The 21,899-nt window shown below is 36.5% G+C and overlaps 1 protein-coding gene across 2 annotated transcripts in view; it reads right to left on the bottom strand.

Moving 5' to 3' along the window:
* NELL2 (NEL-like 2 (chicken)) overlaps positions 1–21,899 on the bottom strand; it is a 633,143-nt gene that overhangs the window by 403,374 nt on the left and 207,870 nt on the right. For both annotated transcript variants that reach the window (XM_006888181.1, XM_006888180.1), the window contains 6 exons: positions 20,698–20,871; positions 20,501–20,597; positions 13,942–14,014; positions 13,689–13,771; positions 12,675–12,803; positions 4,444–4,546 (listed from right to left, as the gene is read on the bottom strand). In XM_006888181.1, coding sequence (XP_006888243.1) covers positions 4,444–4,546; positions 12,675–12,803; positions 13,689–13,771; positions 13,942–14,014; positions 20,501–20,597; positions 20,698–20,871 — 659 coding nt within the window. The remainder of the gene's footprint in view (positions 1–4,443; positions 4,547–12,674; positions 12,804–13,688; positions 13,772–13,941; positions 14,015–20,500; positions 20,598–20,697; positions 20,872–21,899) is intronic.

Below are 21,899 nucleotides of genomic sequence, written 5' to 3'. Positions count from 1 at the left end.
AATAAATATAGATCCAGTCAGTTGGCCAGGTAGCTGTCCTCAAGATTGCCTAGCTAGCTCAGTAAGTATATCCAGAGCAGCATCTCTTTTGATTTTCTGACTCCAGTTCTTTGCACATTCCCTTATAGCACTTTGCTTTGTCTTCCCGAACTACCCTGTTTAATAATCTGCTCAGCTTTCCTATCTTAGTGTCAGCTGCTAACAAGTCAGGCCACAAATCCTGGCAACTCCCTGAATTACAGAATATAACTGTGTATTATAGACTTTTCTTAGCTGGAATTTTTATCAAAGTGGATTGTTAGGATATTCTTTTAATGGTATCTTGAAAACAGCAACAATTCAGCTGGTCGCCAAATGCAACCCATTGCACTAGAACAAAAACTGAAAAGTTACCTATGAGACTCTGAAAATTGCATTAGAATATAAGGAAGCCAAATCAAAGAGAAGACAAACCAACACAAAAGATGAACAAAATATTTCAAAGGAAGACTCAAGAAAGGAAAGCAAAGTATTAAAGAGAAATATGCAAAGTGCTAGGGTTAAAAATTTTTAGAGTGTCTTATTTAGCATTTCTTAAGATAAAAGAAATGAAAAGCAAATTCAATCCTCAAGTTGAAATACTAAAAGATGCTATGAACAAAAATCTTGAATGATGCAGGAAGCACTAACAGGAGATGGAAGGAATACACAGAGTCACTATAAAAACTGGCTGGCACAGAACCATTTCAGGAAGAACCAAAAAATTATTTACTAAGATAGAGGAGATGAACAGGCACTTCACCGAAGACGACATTCAGATGGCTAACAAGCACATGAAGAAATGCTCAAAATCCCTAGCCCTAAGAGAGATGCAAATTAAAACAATTATGAGATATCATCTCACCCCAGTCAAAATAGCAAAATTTAACAGAACAGCAAGCAACAAATGCTGGCGAGGTTGTGGAGAAACTGGAACCCTGATTCACTGTTGGTGGGAGTGTAAAATGGTGCAACCCCTGTGGACAGCAGTATAGTGCTTTCTCAAAAAGTTGCAAATAAAGATACCATTTGACCCAGCAATTCCACTACTGGGAATATATCCTGAAGAGACCATAGCTGACATCCAAGCAGATATATGCACACTCATGTTTATTGCAGCTTTGTTCACAATAGCAAGGAGTTGGAAACAACCTAAGTGCCCATCAACAAACGAATGAATGGCTAGAGAAGCTGTGGTATATTTGCACAATGGAATACTATGCTGCATTGAAAAACAAGGAACTCATGCAATATTATTCAAAATGTTTGTCTCTGGAGAACATTATGCTGAGTGAAATATCCCAGTCATAAAAAGACAAATATTGCATGATGCCACTGTTGTAGAATGGGACTAACCTCGGGGTTGGGGAAAGACTGAGTAAGATGGGTTCAATAATGTATACTGCACTGAAACAGAGGAGGGAGAAAACTGTTTAAAAGAGATATGTGACTAGGTATTTCTGTCATGACAGGAGTCTAGAGCGATGGCTACATGGTGGAGGGTACCTGGGAGAAGGTTTGTAAAGCAATGAGAGAATCTTTTCTTTTACTTTTCCATAATTTTTGACTCATGTACTTTTAACTTATTAGTTAAATTTGTGTCTTCTAGGTTGCAACACCCCCATGATACATCTTCAAGGATATGAACATGTACGGCTAAGCACAATTAATAACTGTGCATCTAAATTCCAAAATCAATCTCCATAATAGTCTATGTGTTTCCTACTGCCAAAGGGGCCCTTTAGAGTAGTGAGAGAAGACCTTCACCCTGAAACCCACAGCGTCCCTTTTCAGCAGGAAGTAGCTAAGAGAATACACCATCCCCTTTTCCTTATGAATCAGGGTAAAGTCTCTCCCAGGGAGGAGTGATAGGGAATGGCAAAGGACACACTGACAAAGGAGATTAATCAGAACTGGCTTTGACAAGCACTGTGGCAATTGGACAATTAAAACAGACATTCGGAGGGCGGGGGAAGAACAAACTGGGGAGGAGGGTAGAGAGAACTGTGCAGCAATGAAGGAATGAAAACCCAAAATCCCTGTAAATGTTCATTAAAACTAAAAAAATTTAATAATAAAAAAAAATCAAGAACTAAAAACCAATGGAAAGAAAGAAAGAACGTCAAGCTGCACTGAAAGCATTGGCAAAACATAAGGCCCCAGGAATTGATGGAATACCAACTGAAATGTTTCAGAAAACAGAGCCAAGCTTGGATGAACTCATCAGTTTCTACCAACAAATACAGAAGATAGTTTTCTTGGCCAAGTGATTAAATGAGATTTATATTTATTCCCATTCCCATAAAAAGGTGAAAAGGATGAGTTCTTAGAAAAATACATTTTTATGGGAAAGATAGAAAAACCAGAAGATTTCTAACAATATCAATCAATGCAGTGACTGTAACTTATGACAGGGGTAAAAGATGTGGAAACAGTGGCTAGGAGGTTGCACATACATATTTACATTTCCCTTCAGGGGAAAAATTCCTTGACTGTTTACTGAAAACATATCTTTATCTCCTTTAAAATGTTGAATTCATTAGAACTGGATGCTCAGATATTGAAATACAAACAAATGTTGGCAGAAAATTTTTAGATTCTCTGGCAATTATCCTCCACATTGTAAGATATTATCAGAAAAAGAAAAATCACTTAATCTGTACAATCATTCAGCCATATGAAATAAGAGACTCAAATTATTTTGGCTTTATTTCAGTAATTTATGGTTATCTCACTGATTGCATACAATCATCTCTCATTATTTTGTATATAAAGCAAAAATAATTTATTTTCAATCATCAATACAAACATCTGCTACAAACACTATATTAATGAATCTCAAAATATTTCAGCAATTCATTGACTCAGATAACATTTGTGGAGATTTCAAGCGTTAGGCTAACTTAGTAGACCTCTTAATAACAAAGAAAAATTATAAAATCAGAATTGAAATGCACCATTTCTTATTAATGCATATACAATTACAATGGGCCATCATTTCCACCAGCCTGTCGCTAATAAAACCAACACCACTCAAAGTAAATCTATCAGATTCACAGGTTACGTGAAAGTATGGGTGGAAAGAAGGATAAAAGAAATTAATGGGAAAAAAAGTACAATTCACACTATAAACATGTTATAAATATAAAGTCATATAGGAATTATTTTCCTACTACCTCCAATCACTGACAAAGGAAAGAAAAGAACATCATCACAAGCATCTAGTTATTAGCAATAGTCCAAGGAAAAACTCAGCTTACGTCTCATCAAGGAAATTAGCTGGTGACATGTCTTAGGAGCAATTGTATTCAATCCTCCCTGGTTCTGCCAAATGTATTTGACTAGGCTAATACACTTTCATGAAACAGATTGAGTTCAATGTAAAGCCTAATAAAATTAAATATAAATGAGCTCTTGAGGGAATTAAATCAATGGATTACAAAGCGACTTCCTGATTCTACTCTGGTAACTTGTCACTCTTACCAGCAGTGGCACACTACATACTGTGTAGACACAAGAAGGATATGACAATGATAAAAGTGTAGAGTAAACACTAAAAAAAAAGTCTTAACAAAGGCAGCTTTTCATCTGCTCTGTGTGTATATGTGTATACATATTAACATACTTACATACCCATAATCCAAGTCCCTTACTCTTTATATAGACAAAGTTTATAACAATTCACTTCTCATAAGTGCTGCTATTATTGCCACAATAATTTAAGTGCACTGTTTTAAAGCATAAGTAACAGAGATAAAACACTTTCCTGTTACTGAATGAATTCTATAAAACCCATTTTGGGATAGCTACAGATGATTCAATTATATAAAACCCATTTGAGGATAGCTACAGATGATTCAAAGTTACAATGAATACTAAAAGGCAGTAAAATGTCCTACCCAGTAAAAGTTTCTCCCCACCACTCCAATCGAAGCAATGCCTCTAGGCCACAATGGAGAATGTAAGAGCATAGAAACCTGTGGTCTACCTAATAGGGCAGCATATCATCTGCTGTTGAAGATCATTTTTTGTCATGATATATCTTGGTTATTGTGGCTAAGAATGTAACCATTAATACCCTATTTGGCAAGTATCCATATCAAGGAATTATAATTAGTAAATCAAGAAATTATAATTAGTGAAATGCTTTCAAGTTTCTTACACATCTCCTCTATTAATGTCACTAAAGAGAAGAAATTCTTTTGAGTAAAAATATTCCTGCCCGAAGTCAAGTAAAGCCTTTACTTTTAAAATAGAATAGGTCAACCGAAATAGAGACAATATTCTTCCTACTTACACCATTTTTTTAAAGCTTTTTCACTTGCCACTGGTGAAATTTGGTCAATGATTAATGAATACTTAAGATTACAAAGCTTCACAAAAACTGTAAAAAAATATAGTACTGATCGCAAAAATTATGCTCACCTTTGCATTCCTTGCAGCATTTGCCATCCACATATGCAAGTGCAGACTTCAGTGGGCAGTCAGGATTCGGACAGACTAGTGTGTCACACTGGATGGTTCCATTCTAAGAAGAGAACAATATTTAAAGAATTTCTAAGTTGTAGTTTGGTAGTCTTCAAGTCTTTATTAGCCTCTTAAATATAAAATTCTTCATGAAAAAAATGTCATAAATATCATTATTCTCTATCTAGTAAAACCCTATGATACACTGACAATGCTAAAACAAATTGGATTTTAACATAGTTGGTGATATTTTACCATCTCCTATACCACCACTGTTCCTGGGTTAGAGTTCTAATCACGTACAGGAGACAGCCTGTCAATGATCACACTTAATGTGAATGGAATAAATGTGCCGATCAAGAGAAAAGAAATAGCAGAATGGATTAAAAAAAAAAAGAGCAAAGTCCAGCAATATATTGTGTAAACGAGACACATCTAAGAAATGAAGAGAATTACAAACTCTAAAAAAGCTGGGGGAAAAAAATATACCAAGAAAATGGCATCCAGAATATAGTAAGAGTGGCAATATTAATCTTTGATAAAATAGGCTTCAGAATAAAAACCAACATAAAAGATAATGAAGGGCATTATATTTTTATGTAGATAAAGAGACAGAACATTGATCAACATCTATGTATCAATGATATGTACCAGCATCTGTGTTCCAATGACCTATTAATTACATAAAATAGAGTTAACAGAATTACCACAATAGTGGTAAGAGACTTTAACATACCACTTTCACCAACGGAGAGATCAACTCAAAAGAAATGTAACATTCAACCTTTAGAAAGTCCCATTCATCAATTTTATCCTCTCCAGAATGTACATTTCTGGCTGTATATGACGGTCTCTTCATACCATTTACTAGGCCTTCTAAGCTTAATTCAAGTTTGTCTCTGATGAACTTTATGATTTTTGGTTTTACTCTCAGGTCTCTGATGCACCTTGAGTTGATTTTGTGTATGGTGTAGATGTGGATCCTGTTTCAGTTTTCTGCATATAGCAGTCCAGTTGTGCCAGCAACATTTGTGGAAGAGGTTGTCATTTCCCCATTTAATAGGTTTTATATCCTTGTCAAATATCAGTTTACCAAATGGCAAAATAACGAAAAGAATTATCACAGAAGAAAATATTTGAATGGCCAACAGACACATGAAGAAATCCTCAAAATCACTGACAGTAAGAGAGATGTAAATCAAAACCACAATTAGATACCATCTCACCCCAGTAGCAGTGGCAAATAATAAATGTTGGAGAGGATCTGGCTAGATATGAACTCTTATACATTGTTGGTGGGATTGTAAAATGGTTCAACCACTCTGGAATACAGTTTGGTGCTTCCTCAAAAGAAGTCTATGGGGGAGAGAATAGTCTAAAAGTATTATATTTTAGGGCATTATTTTTATCGTAGGAGTATGCAATGAGGGTTGCAGAGTGGATTATATTTGGGGGTAGGGGGGGGGGTTGGGGGAGGTGCGGGGGGGATTGTGTACCAATGAGGCAGTTTTTCTTTTGCTTTTCAGGGAGAGGAGCAACCTGGGGGGGGGGGGAGGGGTTTGTGCGGGGAGAAGGGTGCAACAATGAATGAATGGAATTCCAAAATCTCTGTAGATGTTCATTGAAATGAAAAATAAACAAACTAAATTTAAAAAAAATTGAATATAAAAATTCCATATGACCCATCTTGTCTATTGCTTGGAATATACTCTGACAAATTGAGAACTGAGGCACAAGTAGAGACTTGTACACCAATGCTCATAGCAGTAGTATTCACCATCACAAGAACATGTAAAGAGCCCAGATGTCCAACCATAATTGCATGGACTGAGGAATCATGGTACATTCGTACAATGGAATACTACGCAGCACACAGGAGCAATGATTTTGTAAATTACTTCCTAACTTGGGAGGGACTGGAGAGCTTTATGCTGAGTGAACTATCTCAGTCTTATAAGGACAAATTCTATATAAAAACCATTATTTTAGAATGAGTAGGTGGAATCAGAGAGGTGAGAATGTATGGGAGGAGGGTTAATCATAGGGTCACACAATTTGATGTAGGGTGAAGGTAATGGGCTTTCACACCATTTCTGATGTGAAAAAACAATGTATTTGAACTTTGTAAATAAACCAGTATAATATTTTTTTAAAAAAGGGGGGAGGAAGGGAAGAACCTTGACAAAGATACAGAAGATCTAAACACATTCAGCCAACACTAACTTGTGGATGTATTCTGAGTACTACCCAACTAAAAATTCACTTTCTTCTTAAGTGCACATGGTACGTTCCCCATAACTGATCACATATTAGGGCACAATGCAAGTCTCAAAAAATTAAGGAACACTGATATAATACAAAGTATCTTCTCAGATTACAATGCCATAAAACTAAAAATTAATCACAAGAGCATAAAGCTTTAAAAATACCAGTGTGGAAGCTAAACAACACCCTGACAGAATACAATTGGGTTATAGGAGAAATGAAGAATGATGTCAAAAAGTTCCTTGAAACATATGATACCAAAACCTCTGGGGTGCAGATAAGACTATCTTCAGGGACCAGTTAATAACAGTAGGCAAACACACAAAAAATGAAGAAGCAAAGTAAGTGGTCTAATGCAACACTTTCATCAAATAGAAGAATAACAACAATCTAACCCCACAGCCTCTAGAAGAAAGGCAATTATAAAAGCAACAGCTGAAATGAATGAGATAGAAAATAGAAAAACAACTGAAACCAACAACAAAACCAAGAGCTGGATTTTTGAAAGGGTCAATAACATTGATAAAGCACTGCCAAACTTAACAAAAGAAGAAAAAAAATGAGACGACACAGATAACTTGATTAAGAAATGAGAGAGGTGACATCACAACAGAACCAGAGGAGATTTAATCTGTAATATTGGAACATTATGAAAAGCTATAATCTGATATGTTTGAAAACTTCAATAGACAAATTACTTGAAACTCACTCCCTACTCAGATTGACATGGACAGATGTAGGACACTCGAACAGACCCATTCCAAATGAAGAAGGTGAACAGGACATAAAAAGACTCCCCTACCCCCCAAAAAAATGCTGGACCAGATGGCTTCACAACTGAATTCTACCAAACATTTAGAGAAGATTTATTACCAATTCTACTTAAATTATTTCAAAAAATATAAAAGGAAGGAAAATTCTCAGAGACATTCCATGAAGCATGCATAACCTTAATACCAAAACCAGGCAAAGATACACCAAAAAAGAAGACTACAGACCAGCATCTTTCATGAACAAAGGCACAAAGATCCTTAACAAAATCCTAGTCAATAGAATCCAACCGCATATGAAAAAATCAATTCATCATGACAAAGAAGGACTCATAACAAATATGCAAGGACAGTTCAACATAAGAAAAATAACGTAATAGACCACATTTACAAAGCAAATAACAAGGACCATATAATCTTAGCCAATGATGATGAAAAGATGTCTGATAAAATCTATCACTGTTTTCTGATTAAGACAATCAACAAACTGAAATAGAAGGTAATTTCCTCAAAATAGTGAAAAGTATATGTGCAAAAAAATACAGTTTCATTCTCAATGGAGAAAGACTAAGAGCATTTTCCTTGTGAACAGGGAACAGACAAGGATGCTCACTGTCACCACTTCTATTCAATGTTATATTAGAAGTACCTCTTAGTGCAATAGAAAAAGAAAAGGAAATAAAAGTCATCCAGAACAGAAAAGAGATGGCTAAATTGCCTCTATATAAAGATGATATGGTAGTGTAGACAGTAAACCCCATATACCCAAGTAAATAACATGCCTCCGGAAACTTTATGAACTCTGATAGATGTTGATAGCTGTTAGAGCTAGTGGAACAAATTTGTGGGGTTGAAGGATACAAGATTAATAACAAAAAAATCGTGGGATTCCTCTATACTAACAAAGAAAACATAGATAAGAAAAATAAGAAAGTAATACTATTACAACAGCCAACCACAATTTGAGATATTTGGGAGTGAACCTAACTAGAGACCCAAAAGACCTGTACAAGGAAAACTACACGACATTTCTATGAGACACACTAAAAGACCTAAAAATACCCCTCCAAACAAACAAACAAACAAGAAAACCACCCCAACAGGAGAATGTGCCTTGTTCATGGAAGTCTCATTGTTGTGAAAATGACAATCCTACCAAAAGCAATCTACATGTTCAATGCAATCCAAATACCAAAACCAACTTCACTTTTCAAAGAGATTGAAAGGGAAATTGTCAAGTTTATTAAGAAAGAGAACATGAATTAGCAAAGCACTTCTAAAAAACAAAAATGAAGTGGGAGGTATAGCACTTCCTGGCCTCAGAATCTACTATATAGTTCAAGTAACCCAAACAGCATGGTACTGGTACAGTGACAGGCACACAGACCAATGGAATATAACCAAGAATCCAGAAATTAGTCTCTCTATCTATGGTCTACTAATAGTTGACAAGGAAGTAAAACCTATCAAATTTGGAAATAGCAACCTCTTGAACAGATGATGCTTGCAAAACTGGACTGTTACCTACAGAAAGCTGAAATAAGATCTACGTCTCACACCCTACCCAATAGTTAACCCAAAGTGCCTCAGAGACCTGGGAGGAAAGCCCAAAACCATAAACTTTATAAGAGACAAAATAGGACCAAGTTTAGAAAGCCTAGCCTATGGTATAAAGAGATTGCCTGATACACCCAGAAATGCACAATCTGGAGAGGATAAAATTAATAAATGAGACTCTCTAAAGATTAAATCTCTGTGCTCATCAAAAAATTTTCCTAAATGAGGACGTCCATGGGGATGGGGTTGTATAATTTGATGGGTGGAGGTGTGAGGAAAAAATTAAAAAATTTGTGGAAACGATGCATTTGAATTTTGAAAATAAACTAGTGTTGTTGTTATTATTGTTAAGTGCCATCAAGTCGTAGGCGACTCTTAGCGACTCTATGAACAAAAGACCTGAACACTTGTATAACTTCTATCTTTTCTCCAAGTTCATAGGGTTTCCAGAGGCAAGCTACTCCAGAAGTGAATGCCACTCCTGCTTCCAAGCTTATTTTAATTGGGGAGCTCTATCAAACACTGTCTATCATAAGTAACCATTATCACTTTTGACACATTGGGGAAAAAAAGCAACCAAATATTCCACAATGACCCTCCACCAAAACAAGAGAACCCACTTTCCAAAATGGAAACAAGGCCTTAGCCTTAAATCCAAGTGTCCTCCTGGAGGTCCTATTGACCCTAAACTCTAGGCTTAAATAAAGAAAACAATCTACATAGCTCCTCAACCAAAACAAGAGTGCCATCATACAGCATCAACCAAATGGAAATCCAAAATGGAAAACAAGGGCTTTGCAATATATCTTGTTGTTGTTAAGTGTCATCTATTACTAAGCCCATAAACAAAAGACTTTAACTTTGTTCTATAACTATTGTCCTTTCTCTAAGTTTATAGAGTTTCTACATGCATATTTAAAGTGGATGCCGCTCCTGCTTCCAAGCTTGTCTTAATCTGTTAGCTAACTAAATATTGCCATTATGGCCCTTGACAGACCAATGATGCAACGTTCAGTATCATAGCAATCCATAGTTACCTCAATACAGAGAACTAACAGAAGAGTGCTGTAACACTTAGGAGTGTTTATTTAAAAAATAATAACAATCACACCAGAGGGTGCAGGCATGAATTAAAACATGGCCACAGGTCCACTCATGCTTCAAGTTCCCCTTGGTTCCCATCAAAAGGCCTCTGGCGAGTCAACCAGGACCCAGAGAAAATTAAAACAACAACAACAACAACAAAAAAAAAAACAAACCACAACTTTTCCCAACAGGATAAAAAGAAAGCCCATTGACTGGGGGAGAATATTTGGTAATACTATCTGAGATAAGAGTCTCAGAACAAAAGTTTACAGAATACTCCCGGGCCTTCATAAGAAAAAGACTGATAACCCAATTACAAATGGGCAAAATACACTCTTCACAATGAAGATATTCATGAGGCCAATAAAAACATGAATAAATGGTCAAAATCATTGGCAATAAGAAAGATGAAAATCAAAATCACAATGAGAAACCATCTCACCACAGTAGCAGTAGCTCAGCTTAGTAGGGCAGCAAGCAATAAATGTTGTAGAGGATGTGGAGAGGTGAGGACTCTCATACAATGTTGGTGGGACTGTAAAATGGCACAACCACTCTTGAAGACAGTTTGGCATTTCCTCAAAAACGCTGGACATAGAAACTTCGTATGACCCAACTAAACTATTTAAGTACTAGGAATAACTCCAAGAACATTAGAACTGACACACTAACGGAGATTTGTACACCAATGTTCATAGCAATGTTATATCAAGAACATGAAAACAGCCCAAATGTCCAACCACAATTGAATGGACTGAGGAATTAAGGTACATTCACACAATGGAATTCTATGCAGCACTTAGGAACAATGACTTTGAAAAATACTACGTAACTTGGGAGAGGCTGAAGAACATTATGCTGAATGATCAAATGCAATCTCATAGGACAAATACTGCATAAAACCATTAATTTAAAAATAGAAGGGTAATTAGTAAACATGTATGGTAACTCAAAGTGGGTAGAGGTGAGGATGAGTAGGACTGAAACTATAGGGTTACACAATTTGGTGGGTGGAGGGATGGGAAGGAAGATATGGGAAGGATCTGGTTGAAAAGACAGCGTAATGATGAGCAAGGTCCAGTGGTGATTAATATTATAAAAAATAATTCCTGAGAATGTTTATTATGAACAATGTGCATGAATAATAGTGTGAAACACAATGTATACAAACCTTGTAAGCTAATCAATAAAAAAAAATTTAAAAAAGCAAAAATATGCAAGTAGAGGAAAAAAAACCCTCCAAAGCAAAAACCAAACCAGGAGACTCCTGGAACAGCTGCTGCCATCTTGCAAGGCCCAGTCACATAGTATAGTATTTACCTAGTGGACACTTAAGAAGGGAAAGACCACCACAATGACACAGTGAAGATAACCACTACAACCCAATCTCAACAATCACAAGAATTTGACTTCTGAACGTTGTAATATGTTCACAGGCTTTCCTAATCATTTTATTCCTCTTTCTTTTCTACATAACCTTGTATTTTTCTCAATTCAATTTTAATACGCTTTACTGTGTTTTCAAGTGTTAAAACTTGGTAAGGACAGAGTAGTTCCTGATGAAAAATCATACAATCAATATGTATATACATGAACATTTCTGAGCTGTCTTTTTATATGTATGGCATTACTACTCTTGGATAAACTCAGTGAGTATGGAACTTTTCTTTTTGTTAAAGGCTCATTCACATAGAATTTCAACATTTTTCCAGTCAAAATAATTTTTACAGATGAATTAATGAGGAATTTAAAACTTCAACAACAACTGAAGCTTGAACTTCTTTGAAAAAGAACATGTATTTTTAAATAAGGCTATAATATATCCTATCTTATTAGAAAACAATTAGAGAAATCTTCTTTATCCAAACTCTATAATGTGTGTGCTACTGTACTAATACAAAAAGAAAAACTGTTTTATTAAAAAAAATAGTATTTCTTTATATGCCCAATCCACAACATTTAATGCTGCATATAAATTACTTTCAAAAACTCACTGCTGTCAAGTCTAAACTGCTACCAATCTTACTCTCTAGAGATTCCACAGTCTGTTAGCAGCACTGGAGAAGACTCATCTTTCTCCAGTGGATCTGTTGGTGGATTCAAACTACCAGAGACTCTATTTTGGGGTTAGTAGGAGAATTCCCTACAAGGTAGACCACCAGGGTTTAGTGTTTTTAAATGAACTCATAAAAACATGAATTGTAAGCCCCTGAAGTGAGGATTGAATACTTTGGGGAATCACCTTACTATTCTAATTTAATTTGCCAATTTTATGTGTGTACTAAAAACCTTAAATTTTATAGCATTCTTAAACCACAATTATATTTATAAGTTAGAAAATTATTTTAATAATGCAACACAATTCTTTAAATTTGGCCAGGTTTACTGGCACTTCAGTTCTGTGTCTTGAGGAAGTGGGCCTTAAAATTTTCACAATTACATTATTCTAATAAAATTCTAAAAGTGTGAGGTATCCCAGTTCCCTTGGCCAGACTCAAAAGGAAGCCATACCAAGCATGTGCAGTTCTTACAGCCATCGGTCCAGGACTCAAATTCTCGGTAGGTGGTTCCTTTCATAGTGCATGTCCTTTCACAGTAACACTGGTCCAGTCTATTCATTCGTTGTTCAGCTCGGGACAGCTGTGGAACAAAAGAAGTGGTTGACATTGTTCACCATTCAGGAAAGCAGAAATGCAAAACACTTCAGTTGGCATCTGCCTCTCTTATTTAAGCATCCACAGCAATGATGGTTGGTTGTTAGAAGTATACTTTAGGTGAAAATAAGGGGTTCTCTCTCAGTTTTGTGCAAATTTGTTTCCTATCTTTGAAACAAAGTACAATTTATAACCCATAAATTGAAAATTAATTTAAAATAACACCACAGAAAAGCATTAGGTAATTTTTCAAAATGTTTAATAACTATTTCACTTGGTAAAAATATGAATAATTTACTTAATAAGTTAAAAAAATTGACATTTATATCAGCCATCACACAGACAATAAAATATTTGGGTTGCCAAAAATTACAGTACAAAATTACAAGTCTGATAAAATTATTCATAAACGTTAAAAATATCTCAAATTTTAGTGAATAATCTTAGATCTATAACATTGTAGTAGGAAGTATCACGTGGGAAATTTCCTAAGTACAATTCTGGGATCTAATTTCCTGACAATTACCTCCTCACCTCTGTTTCTGATCATAAAAATACATAAAAAGAGTAAAAAGAAGTTTAATAAGAACTAGGTAAGTCCTTCTTATAGTGAGCAGGTTATGAACCACCTAATCTGGCTAATTCCTGATTTATGGAATGGTTACAAAGAGGGCTTGTGTATTTATAAGCCCTTTCCTTGATGAGGAATTTAGATTCAGCAACGTCTAAAGCATACAGTCCTCAGAAAAAAGGGGAAAAAAAGTATAGTATGAGGAAAATCTCAAAGGGAACCATCTGTGGTTATAAAAAGCACTGTGAGAAACCTCCAGGATGTTTGTGCTCGCCCACAGTATTTCTGAGTAACTTTTACCTTGGCTGATGTTTTGGCTAAAATGTCTTGCAGCTCCATGATTTTCTGCACGAGGCCATGGAAGTCATTACAAGTTGGACAGGCTGGAATTACAAATACTATGTTGGTCAAGTTGTATTTATAAGGGGTTCAATCTGTTTAAGTCCATGCTGACAACTAATATATGGGAGCTCCAATTTCAAACTGACATTGTGGACAAAATTGAACAAGAAGCACACTTTTCATCACACAGTGCAAGAACTAATAGACTTACTGCGATTAAGATCTGGGCATTGAGCAATAAATCCTTGGGGCATGACAAGTAATTGCACATCTTGCATTATACCCTGTGTGTGAAAAATTTAAAAAGACACATTACTTTCATCTACCCAAATTATGGTCAACAGTCAAGTTCATGAAAAACACACTATCACATAAACTCACTAAAATCCCTCAGAAAAGAGGCATTTTTAATATAGTCTCTTCAAACCAATGGGAAAGAAATAGATCAGACAAAATAGATGATTACCCATGTACTCTCTCATTGATAATATTTTTAAAGCCTTAAGATTAAGTGCCAAGATATAATTAAGAGGGAACAGTCAAGTTGTTTTGAGATGTTATTTTTAGTTAGCCATTGCAGGCTTGAAAATGACCTTTAAAAAAAATCAGCCTGAAAATGAGCTCTGGTTTCAGCAGCTCTGAAACTGACATTAATTTTAAATTACCTGCAATCATTAGTAAAGAAAAGGATGTAAAAACTGAGTCATGAAAGCAATGAGCACTGGGGCATTTGCCTTTTTTTTTCAGTGGGATATTTTACAACTCATTTCTCAGTGCAAAATAGAGGATTTATTGAACAGCTTCAGTAAGATGTAGCACAGAGTCCTTAGGAGTATAAAACTTTAACAGGGCATTTTTTAAAATGCCAACTGCAAATGACCCATTTTACACAGAAGGCCACATCACATGCTTACAGACAAAATTTACATGCATCCCTAGTCATTACCATACAATTAGCCTCCTTTTTGCTGAGCTTAAAGCAAAGGACAAAGGTAGCACAGACCGATCTCATCAAGCCCATTCCTGCTGTCCCTTTCATCGACTAGCTCTTTCGCTTCCTTCATCAACTTAAAATACAATTTCATAAAGATCCATGTATTTTCTTTAATTGGCATTATGCTTTATCTTTCTAAGTAATGTTAACAATGTTTAAAGACATAGATGATAGTATCACTATACTGTGAAGGGAATTCTAAATTTACTTATAAATATTTATCAGTTATCAGTTAATACTTGTCTACACATATTCTGGTTATTTGACACCAAAATCTGTCAGTGTGAATGATAATTCAGTGTATTTATATCTTGGGGAGTTCTGGGATCTAGTGGTAAAAAGTGGCACTGCAATGAAACCACACAGTTCAAGGCTACCAGCTGCTCCACTGTAGAAGGATGGGCAATGTCCTTCTGTGAGATTGCCTTTGAAAACCAGCTGGAGGGCCAGCTTTGGGTCAGTTCCAACTTGATGGTACACAACAATGTATCTTGTTTATTAATTAATTAATTGTATATTAATTAATATATATAAATTATATGTATTAGTATTATATATAATATATATATTACTCTTTGTTGTTGTTATAAAGTTTTACCAGTCAATATTGTCCTACATATACTCCAAGTAAATAACACACACACAAAAAAATGTACCAATGTAAACTTTTTTTAGGGAATTAATATATTTCAGTGTTTGTTGATATTGTTGTTAGGTGCTATCATCTTGAGTATGATTCCTAGCAACCCAATGATTCCTGTTCTACCCTATGCCATCTTCGTCATCTCTGACATACTTGAGCCATTGTTGCAATCACTGTGCCAATCCATCTCAATGAGGGTCTATCCTCTCTCACTAACCCTCTACCTGATCATGCATGATATCATAGCATAATGAGTTACAATTTCTGGATTTGTTTTTTGCTTCATTGTAAATTAAGAAGGTTATTTTTTTTTTACAAACTCTTATAACTTGGAAGAAACAACATGGAAACAGGGCTCCTATGAAAACTGTAAAGTTTTTACACTGTATAATTCACTTGTGTACCATTCACCATTCAAAATATAATTAAGGCCTGTGGAATTATAAATACAATTTTTGTGAGGATGAATCCGAGGTCGTTTGAAAGACCACGTGGTTAATATCTTTGTCTTCTCAAGAAAATAGACTTAACATACATAGCACATTTGCCATCCATTATCTCTAAAAAGAGTATTATTCATTTTTGAGAATTTTCAAAATATGGAATCAATTCCCTATCTTTGCCATTTACAAGCTATCTAGCTTTGGGAAAGCTACTCAACTCTCTAAGTAAGTTTACATATACATAAAAGAACAATAAAAAATTCTTTAACAAACTTACCAGTACTATGATAAAATAAGTCATCTATTCAAAACACTTGATACATAACTTAAAATAAATGAAAAAATATCCAGGATTATAAATTTGTCTGTATTACAATTATAAATTTACTAGTATCTAGTCTACCAAGGATTCTAAGAGTTGTACAAATTACCTACAATTTACATAGCAACTATCCATTAAGTTATTTCTGTATTTCAGGAACTGTCACAGACAGAGGCATATCTATAGAAAACAGTACCCATAATAGCCAAGAGAGATCGCTCAATGGTACCTTCCTCATGTGGTGCCCAAGGCAGGTGCCATAATTTCCACACACTAGATATGCCTCCGGGGGAATCTCTGGTGGCCTAGAGGTAAGAAGATGTGCTCCAATCCCAAAGGTAGTTCGAATCCACTAGCTGCTTTGCAGGAAAATGATGCATACTCTCTCCCTGTGCAACTTACTGGTTTGGAAAACATGCTAATGGGTCAGCTATGAGTTGGTTCTGACTCAACAGCACCCAACAACAACAGATATGCTTCTGGATGCAGTTACTAGGAAGGAAGAATGGAAAAATAACCTATGAGTTGCCTGCGACCCAATGGCACTTAACAACAATTACATCAACATAAAGAGAAAGATGTGCTGGCCCAGTAGATAGAAAGCGATGCTACCAAGCCAAAGGTGGGTGACTTTTAATCCGCGGCCCTCGGGCCTGTCTTTCATGGTTTTTGTTCAGACATTCCTCTAGGTCGTATAGCCCTGGTGTACAAGGCGCCATACAGTGGTCACTTGTTGCTGTGAGGCTGAACACTGTGACACTGATGCGTCAAATGCATTAATGGTTGGTTACCCATGCGGACAGAGAGTGGGGTGGAGCTCCCCGATTAAAACAAGCTTGGAAGGAGGAGTGGCATCCACTTCCGCAATAGCTTGCCTCTGGAAACCCTCTGAACCTGGAGAGAGGATGAAACACCCCCAAGAGTTGAGGACTCTCCTTCATAGGGTCGCTATGAGTCGCCTGCGACTCGATGGCACTTAACAACAACAACAACAACATGTACTTGCAGTTACTTTAATTTATTTATTAAATTACAGATTAATCTTTAAATTATACAGTTAATTGTATTTTTTAGGTCTTCTATAATGAAGAAATTCTATTTAATGTTGTCTCTAAACAGACAATGAGTAAAAAAGAAATGTCTGCTTCCTACTTTTAATGTATTTTTGTGTATATATATGTTGTTGTTGTTGTTAAGTGTTGTCGAGTCGTAGATGACTCATAGTGACCCTATGAATGAAAGACCTGAACACTTGTATAATTTTCATCATTTACCGAAGTTCATAGAGTTTCTGGAGACAAGCTGTTTCAAAAGTGGATGCCATTCCTGCTTTGAAGTTTGTTTTAATCGAGGAGTTCCACAAAACACTGTCCACCACAGGCAACCATAATCACAAATACCTTTTTAAATAGGAGGGGGGAAACAATCAATTCACTCCCAATGGCTAATAAATATTGCCCATTATGTCTCCCTGAAAACAAGATTTCTTTCCCAATATCTAGAGTGCAAACTGGCTATGGACAATGAATATCAAATATCTATCAATACTATATTACTAACAACATTCTTGTAAATGTAACACTGAAAGTTTTGTTTCCACTGAGAGTTTATTAATATATTAACATTTAAAATTCCTTTTTAACAAATGGTGTTGGCAAAATTGGAAAAATATCTGCAAAAGACTCAAGCAAGACCCACACCTCACTCCATACACAAAAACCAACTCAAGGTGGATCATGGACCTAGGACTAAAACCAAGGACTATAAACTTCATTACAGAAAAGCTAGGAACAACACTAGAATCCTAATCCACAACATAAACAGTCTTCCCAGTATCCTGGATAACCTACAACCAGGAGAAGATAACATAGATGAATGGGACCTTCTAAGACTCAAATCCTTATGCACATCCAAAAACTTCTCCAATAGAGTAAAAAGGGAAGCCACTGACTGGGAAAAAGTATTCGGTAATAACATATCAGATAAGGGACTTATATCCAGAATTTATGAAATACTTGAGCACCACAACAAGATAAAGGTAAATAATCCAATAGAAAAATGGGCACAGGATATGAACAGGCACTTCACCAAAGACGACATTCAGATGGCTAACAAGCACATGAAGAAATGCTCAAAATTCCCAGCCCTAAGAGAGATGCAAATTAAAACAACTATGAGATATCATCTCACCCCAGTCAAAATAGCGAAATTTAACAGAACAGCAAGCAACAAATGCTGGCGAGGTTGTGGAGAAACTGGAACCCTGATTCACTGTTGGTGGGAGTGTAAAATGGTGCAACCCCTCTGGAAAGCAGTATGGTGCTTTCTCAAAAAGTTGCAAATAGAGATACCATTTGACCCAGCAATTCCACTACTGGGAATATACCCTGAAGAGACCATAGCTGACATCCAAGCAGATATATGCACACCCATGTTTATTGCAGCTTTGTTCACAATAGCAAGGATTTGGAAACAACCTAGGGCCCATCAACAAACGAATGGCTAGAGAAGCTGTGGTATATTCACACAATGGAATACTATGCTGCATTGAAAAACAAGGAACTCATGCAATATTATTCAAAATGGTTGACTCTGGAGAACATTATGCTGAGTGAAATATCCCAGTCACAAAAGGACAAATATTACATGATGCTACTGTTGTAGAATGGGACTAACCTCGGGGTTGGGGAGAGACTGAGTAAGATGGGTTCGATAATGTATATTGCACTGAAACAGAGGAGGGAGAAAACTGTTTAAAAGAGATATGTGACTAGGTATTTCTGTCATCACAGGAGTCTAGAGCGATGGCTCCATGGTGGAGGGGACCTGGGGGAGGGTTTGTAAAACAATGAAAGAATCTTTTTCTTTTACTTTTCCATAATTTTTGACTCATGTACTTATAACTTGTTAGTTAAATTTGTGTCTTCTAGGTTGTAACACCTCCATGATACATCTTCAAGGATATGAACATGTACAGGTAAGCACAATTAATAACAGTGCATCTAAATTCCAAAATCAATCTCCATAATAGTCTATGTGTTTCCTACTGCCAAAGGGGCCCTTTAGAGTAAGTAGTGAGAGAAGATCTTCACCCTGAAACCCACAGCGTCCCTTTTCAGCAGGAAGTAGCTAAGAGAATACGACATCGCCTTTTCCTTATGAATCAGGATGAAGTCTCTCTCAGGAAGGAGTGATAGGGAATGGCAAAGGACACTGACAAAGGAGATTAATCAGAACTGACTTTGACAAGCACTGTGGCAATTGTACAATTAAAATAGACATTCGGATGGCAGGGGAAGAAGAACAAACTGGGGAGGAGGGTAGAGAGAACTGTGCAGCAATGAAGGAATGAAAACCCAAAATCCCTGTAAATGTTCATTAAAACTAATAAAATTTAATAATTAAAAATAATTGTATTGATTTTAATGTCTAAAGAATGATATGTTGTGTTGACTAAATCCTTGTTAATACTTCTGCAATGTCTAAAGACCAACTCATGAAGAAATAAAACAGGAAATCATTTTATCAGCCAAATTAAATATAAAAGTAAAAGCAAATGTACATAGACACAAACAGAACCAAAACACAGGGCTTTGAATTGGTTCTTCTTAGTTCATTCATGGCTGTCAAAACAAATCTGGGATGGACCCTAATTAGTAAAATGTTAGTGAACAAGAACATTAGCTGAAATAGGGGGAGGGGGGTAATCACCAGTTGATGTAATTCTAGAAAGTTAAAGAAAATAAGGGTATTTTGCATGTTGCATAGCAGCCAAATCTCTGGATCCTGTAAAGTCAGGAACAATGGTGTCCAACTCAAAGAAGGTAACGGGCTATGCTGTTTCAGATGTGTGTGGCTCTCCCTGGTCTCTCATAATAATTTCTCTCTTGAAATGGCTCACTATGCTTCATCTACGTTTCCTATTCTACGGCTTCAACTTCTAATTTTCCCCATTCAAAATCATGCTCTCCTTTACCAACCTTTAAATGTTTCCAGTCCTTGAAAGGGACATCATTCTTGGGAGTGTGGAGGATCAGCACAAGAAAGGAAGACCCTGGATGGCATGGACTGACTCAGTGACTGGGGTAATGGGGATAGGTGTGTTAGAGAGACAGTAAGGTAAGCACAGGATAGAGCAGGATTCAAAGCTGTTGTATACAGGGTCATTATGAGTTCTAAATGTCTCTTAACAACAACAGTCTGTTCTTATTTCCCTGTCTTGTTCCTGAATGAACTAGTCTGAACCACTCCAAAAATTTAGGAAAAAATATGCAAGTCATGGTTTCCACACAAAGAAAAGTTTATTTTCCCAAAATAATTGAATTATTTACACCTATACTTTATGCTCAAACTTTAGCCAAAAGATACCTTAAAATATCCATGGGCATTATTTCTTTGTCCCAGCCAAAAGGTTGTGCCCATAGGCAAATCCAGAGAAGGCTTTTCCACCACTCTTTCATAAATTCTGCAAAAAAAAAGAAAAATAAATAAATAAATAAACATGAGGCAAGGAACATGAACAGTTATAAATTGTCAATTTTGGGGATAGAAAACATTTTACTTACTTATTACAGTCGATGTGTAAAATCAAATGAGAGGCACTGATAGCCAAGGAGAGTTTATGCCACTTGTCATCAGCCAAAATGTAAGGAAACACTTCTGTGTGAGGACGGTTACTACCTGAGCGGTAATGCAGTCTTACTTCATTCCGATGGCCACTGCTCTCCAATTCCAGGTACCTGCACAAATAAAAACATATTGTACACATTTTACACAGAAAATAAAGTTCATACGTGGTTGAACTGATCCTACACCAGCAAGAATGGAGTAGAAATATTTTCCCATTTAATGAATCTGAACCTTCTATGTATATAAAACAGAGCCTGGAAGATGAAGAAGAAAAGGAAATAGGCCAGGGTGCTTAGGACCTAAGGGACAATGTGATGATGAATTTCGTTTTGCTTCCTGTAACCCAGACTTTGCACTGATGAAGTCAACAACCTGGAAATTGCAATTTGGGGGGGGGGGGATAAAACTAAGCAAACAAAAGAAACCCTGTTTGCTCTCTTTAGCCAAAGAGCAAAAGAAGAGAGTGCCTAGAAAGACATACAACTGTTGAAAATAGCCATGCTACATCAGGCAAATCCTTCAGAAGAAACTAGGAGTTCATTCTCATTCAGGCCAGTAAAAGTGTGGCCACAGGTGAAGTACTCAGTGGGTAGAGAACCGAGCTCTCTCCTCTCAAGGCCCCAACTTCCACTAGAGCTGTTCACCTCATTCCCCACTTCACCCACTGCTGTCAGGTTGATTCCAACTCATGATGACAGTGACCAGCCACTGGAATGGTATCAGAAGAGACTTCCATCATCGCTCAGCAGGCCACAGGGAGGGAGCTGGGCTGCAAACCCGGAGGTGATTTCAGTCCACCAGTGGGCACTATGAAATAGAGATGGGCAATCACTTCAAGTGTGAGTTACGTCCTTGGAAGCCTGTTCAGAGGTCAACTGTGAACTGGTGTTGACTTTATAGCAATGAGTTGTTGTTGTTGCTGTCACTGTGTTCCGCAGAGTAGGAACCATCTCATAGCTGATCCTTCAGCAGTTTTCAGAGGCAGTTAACCACATGAGAGGAGACTGCCCATCCTGTTGGAGCAGCTGGTGGCCTCAAACCTCACACCTTCAGGAATGCAGTGCAGCTTCTTGCCACTGGGCCAACCGAGCTCCCTATGTGGAGGGTGGAGGGTTTGTTTTGTTTTTTAATTTGATTA

This window comes from Elephantulus edwardii, unplaced genomic scaffold, assembly GCF_000299155.1.
Source record: "Elephantulus edwardii isolate Elephantulus edwardi_28Jun2011 unplaced genomic scaffold, EleEdw1.0 scaffold00065, whole genome shotgun sequence".
In the NCBI taxonomy this organism is placed as follows: domain Eukaryota; kingdom Metazoa; phylum Chordata; class Mammalia; order Macroscelidea; family Macroscelididae; genus Elephantulus; species Elephantulus edwardii.
This window is presented reverse-complemented; position numbering and strand designations above follow the sequence as displayed.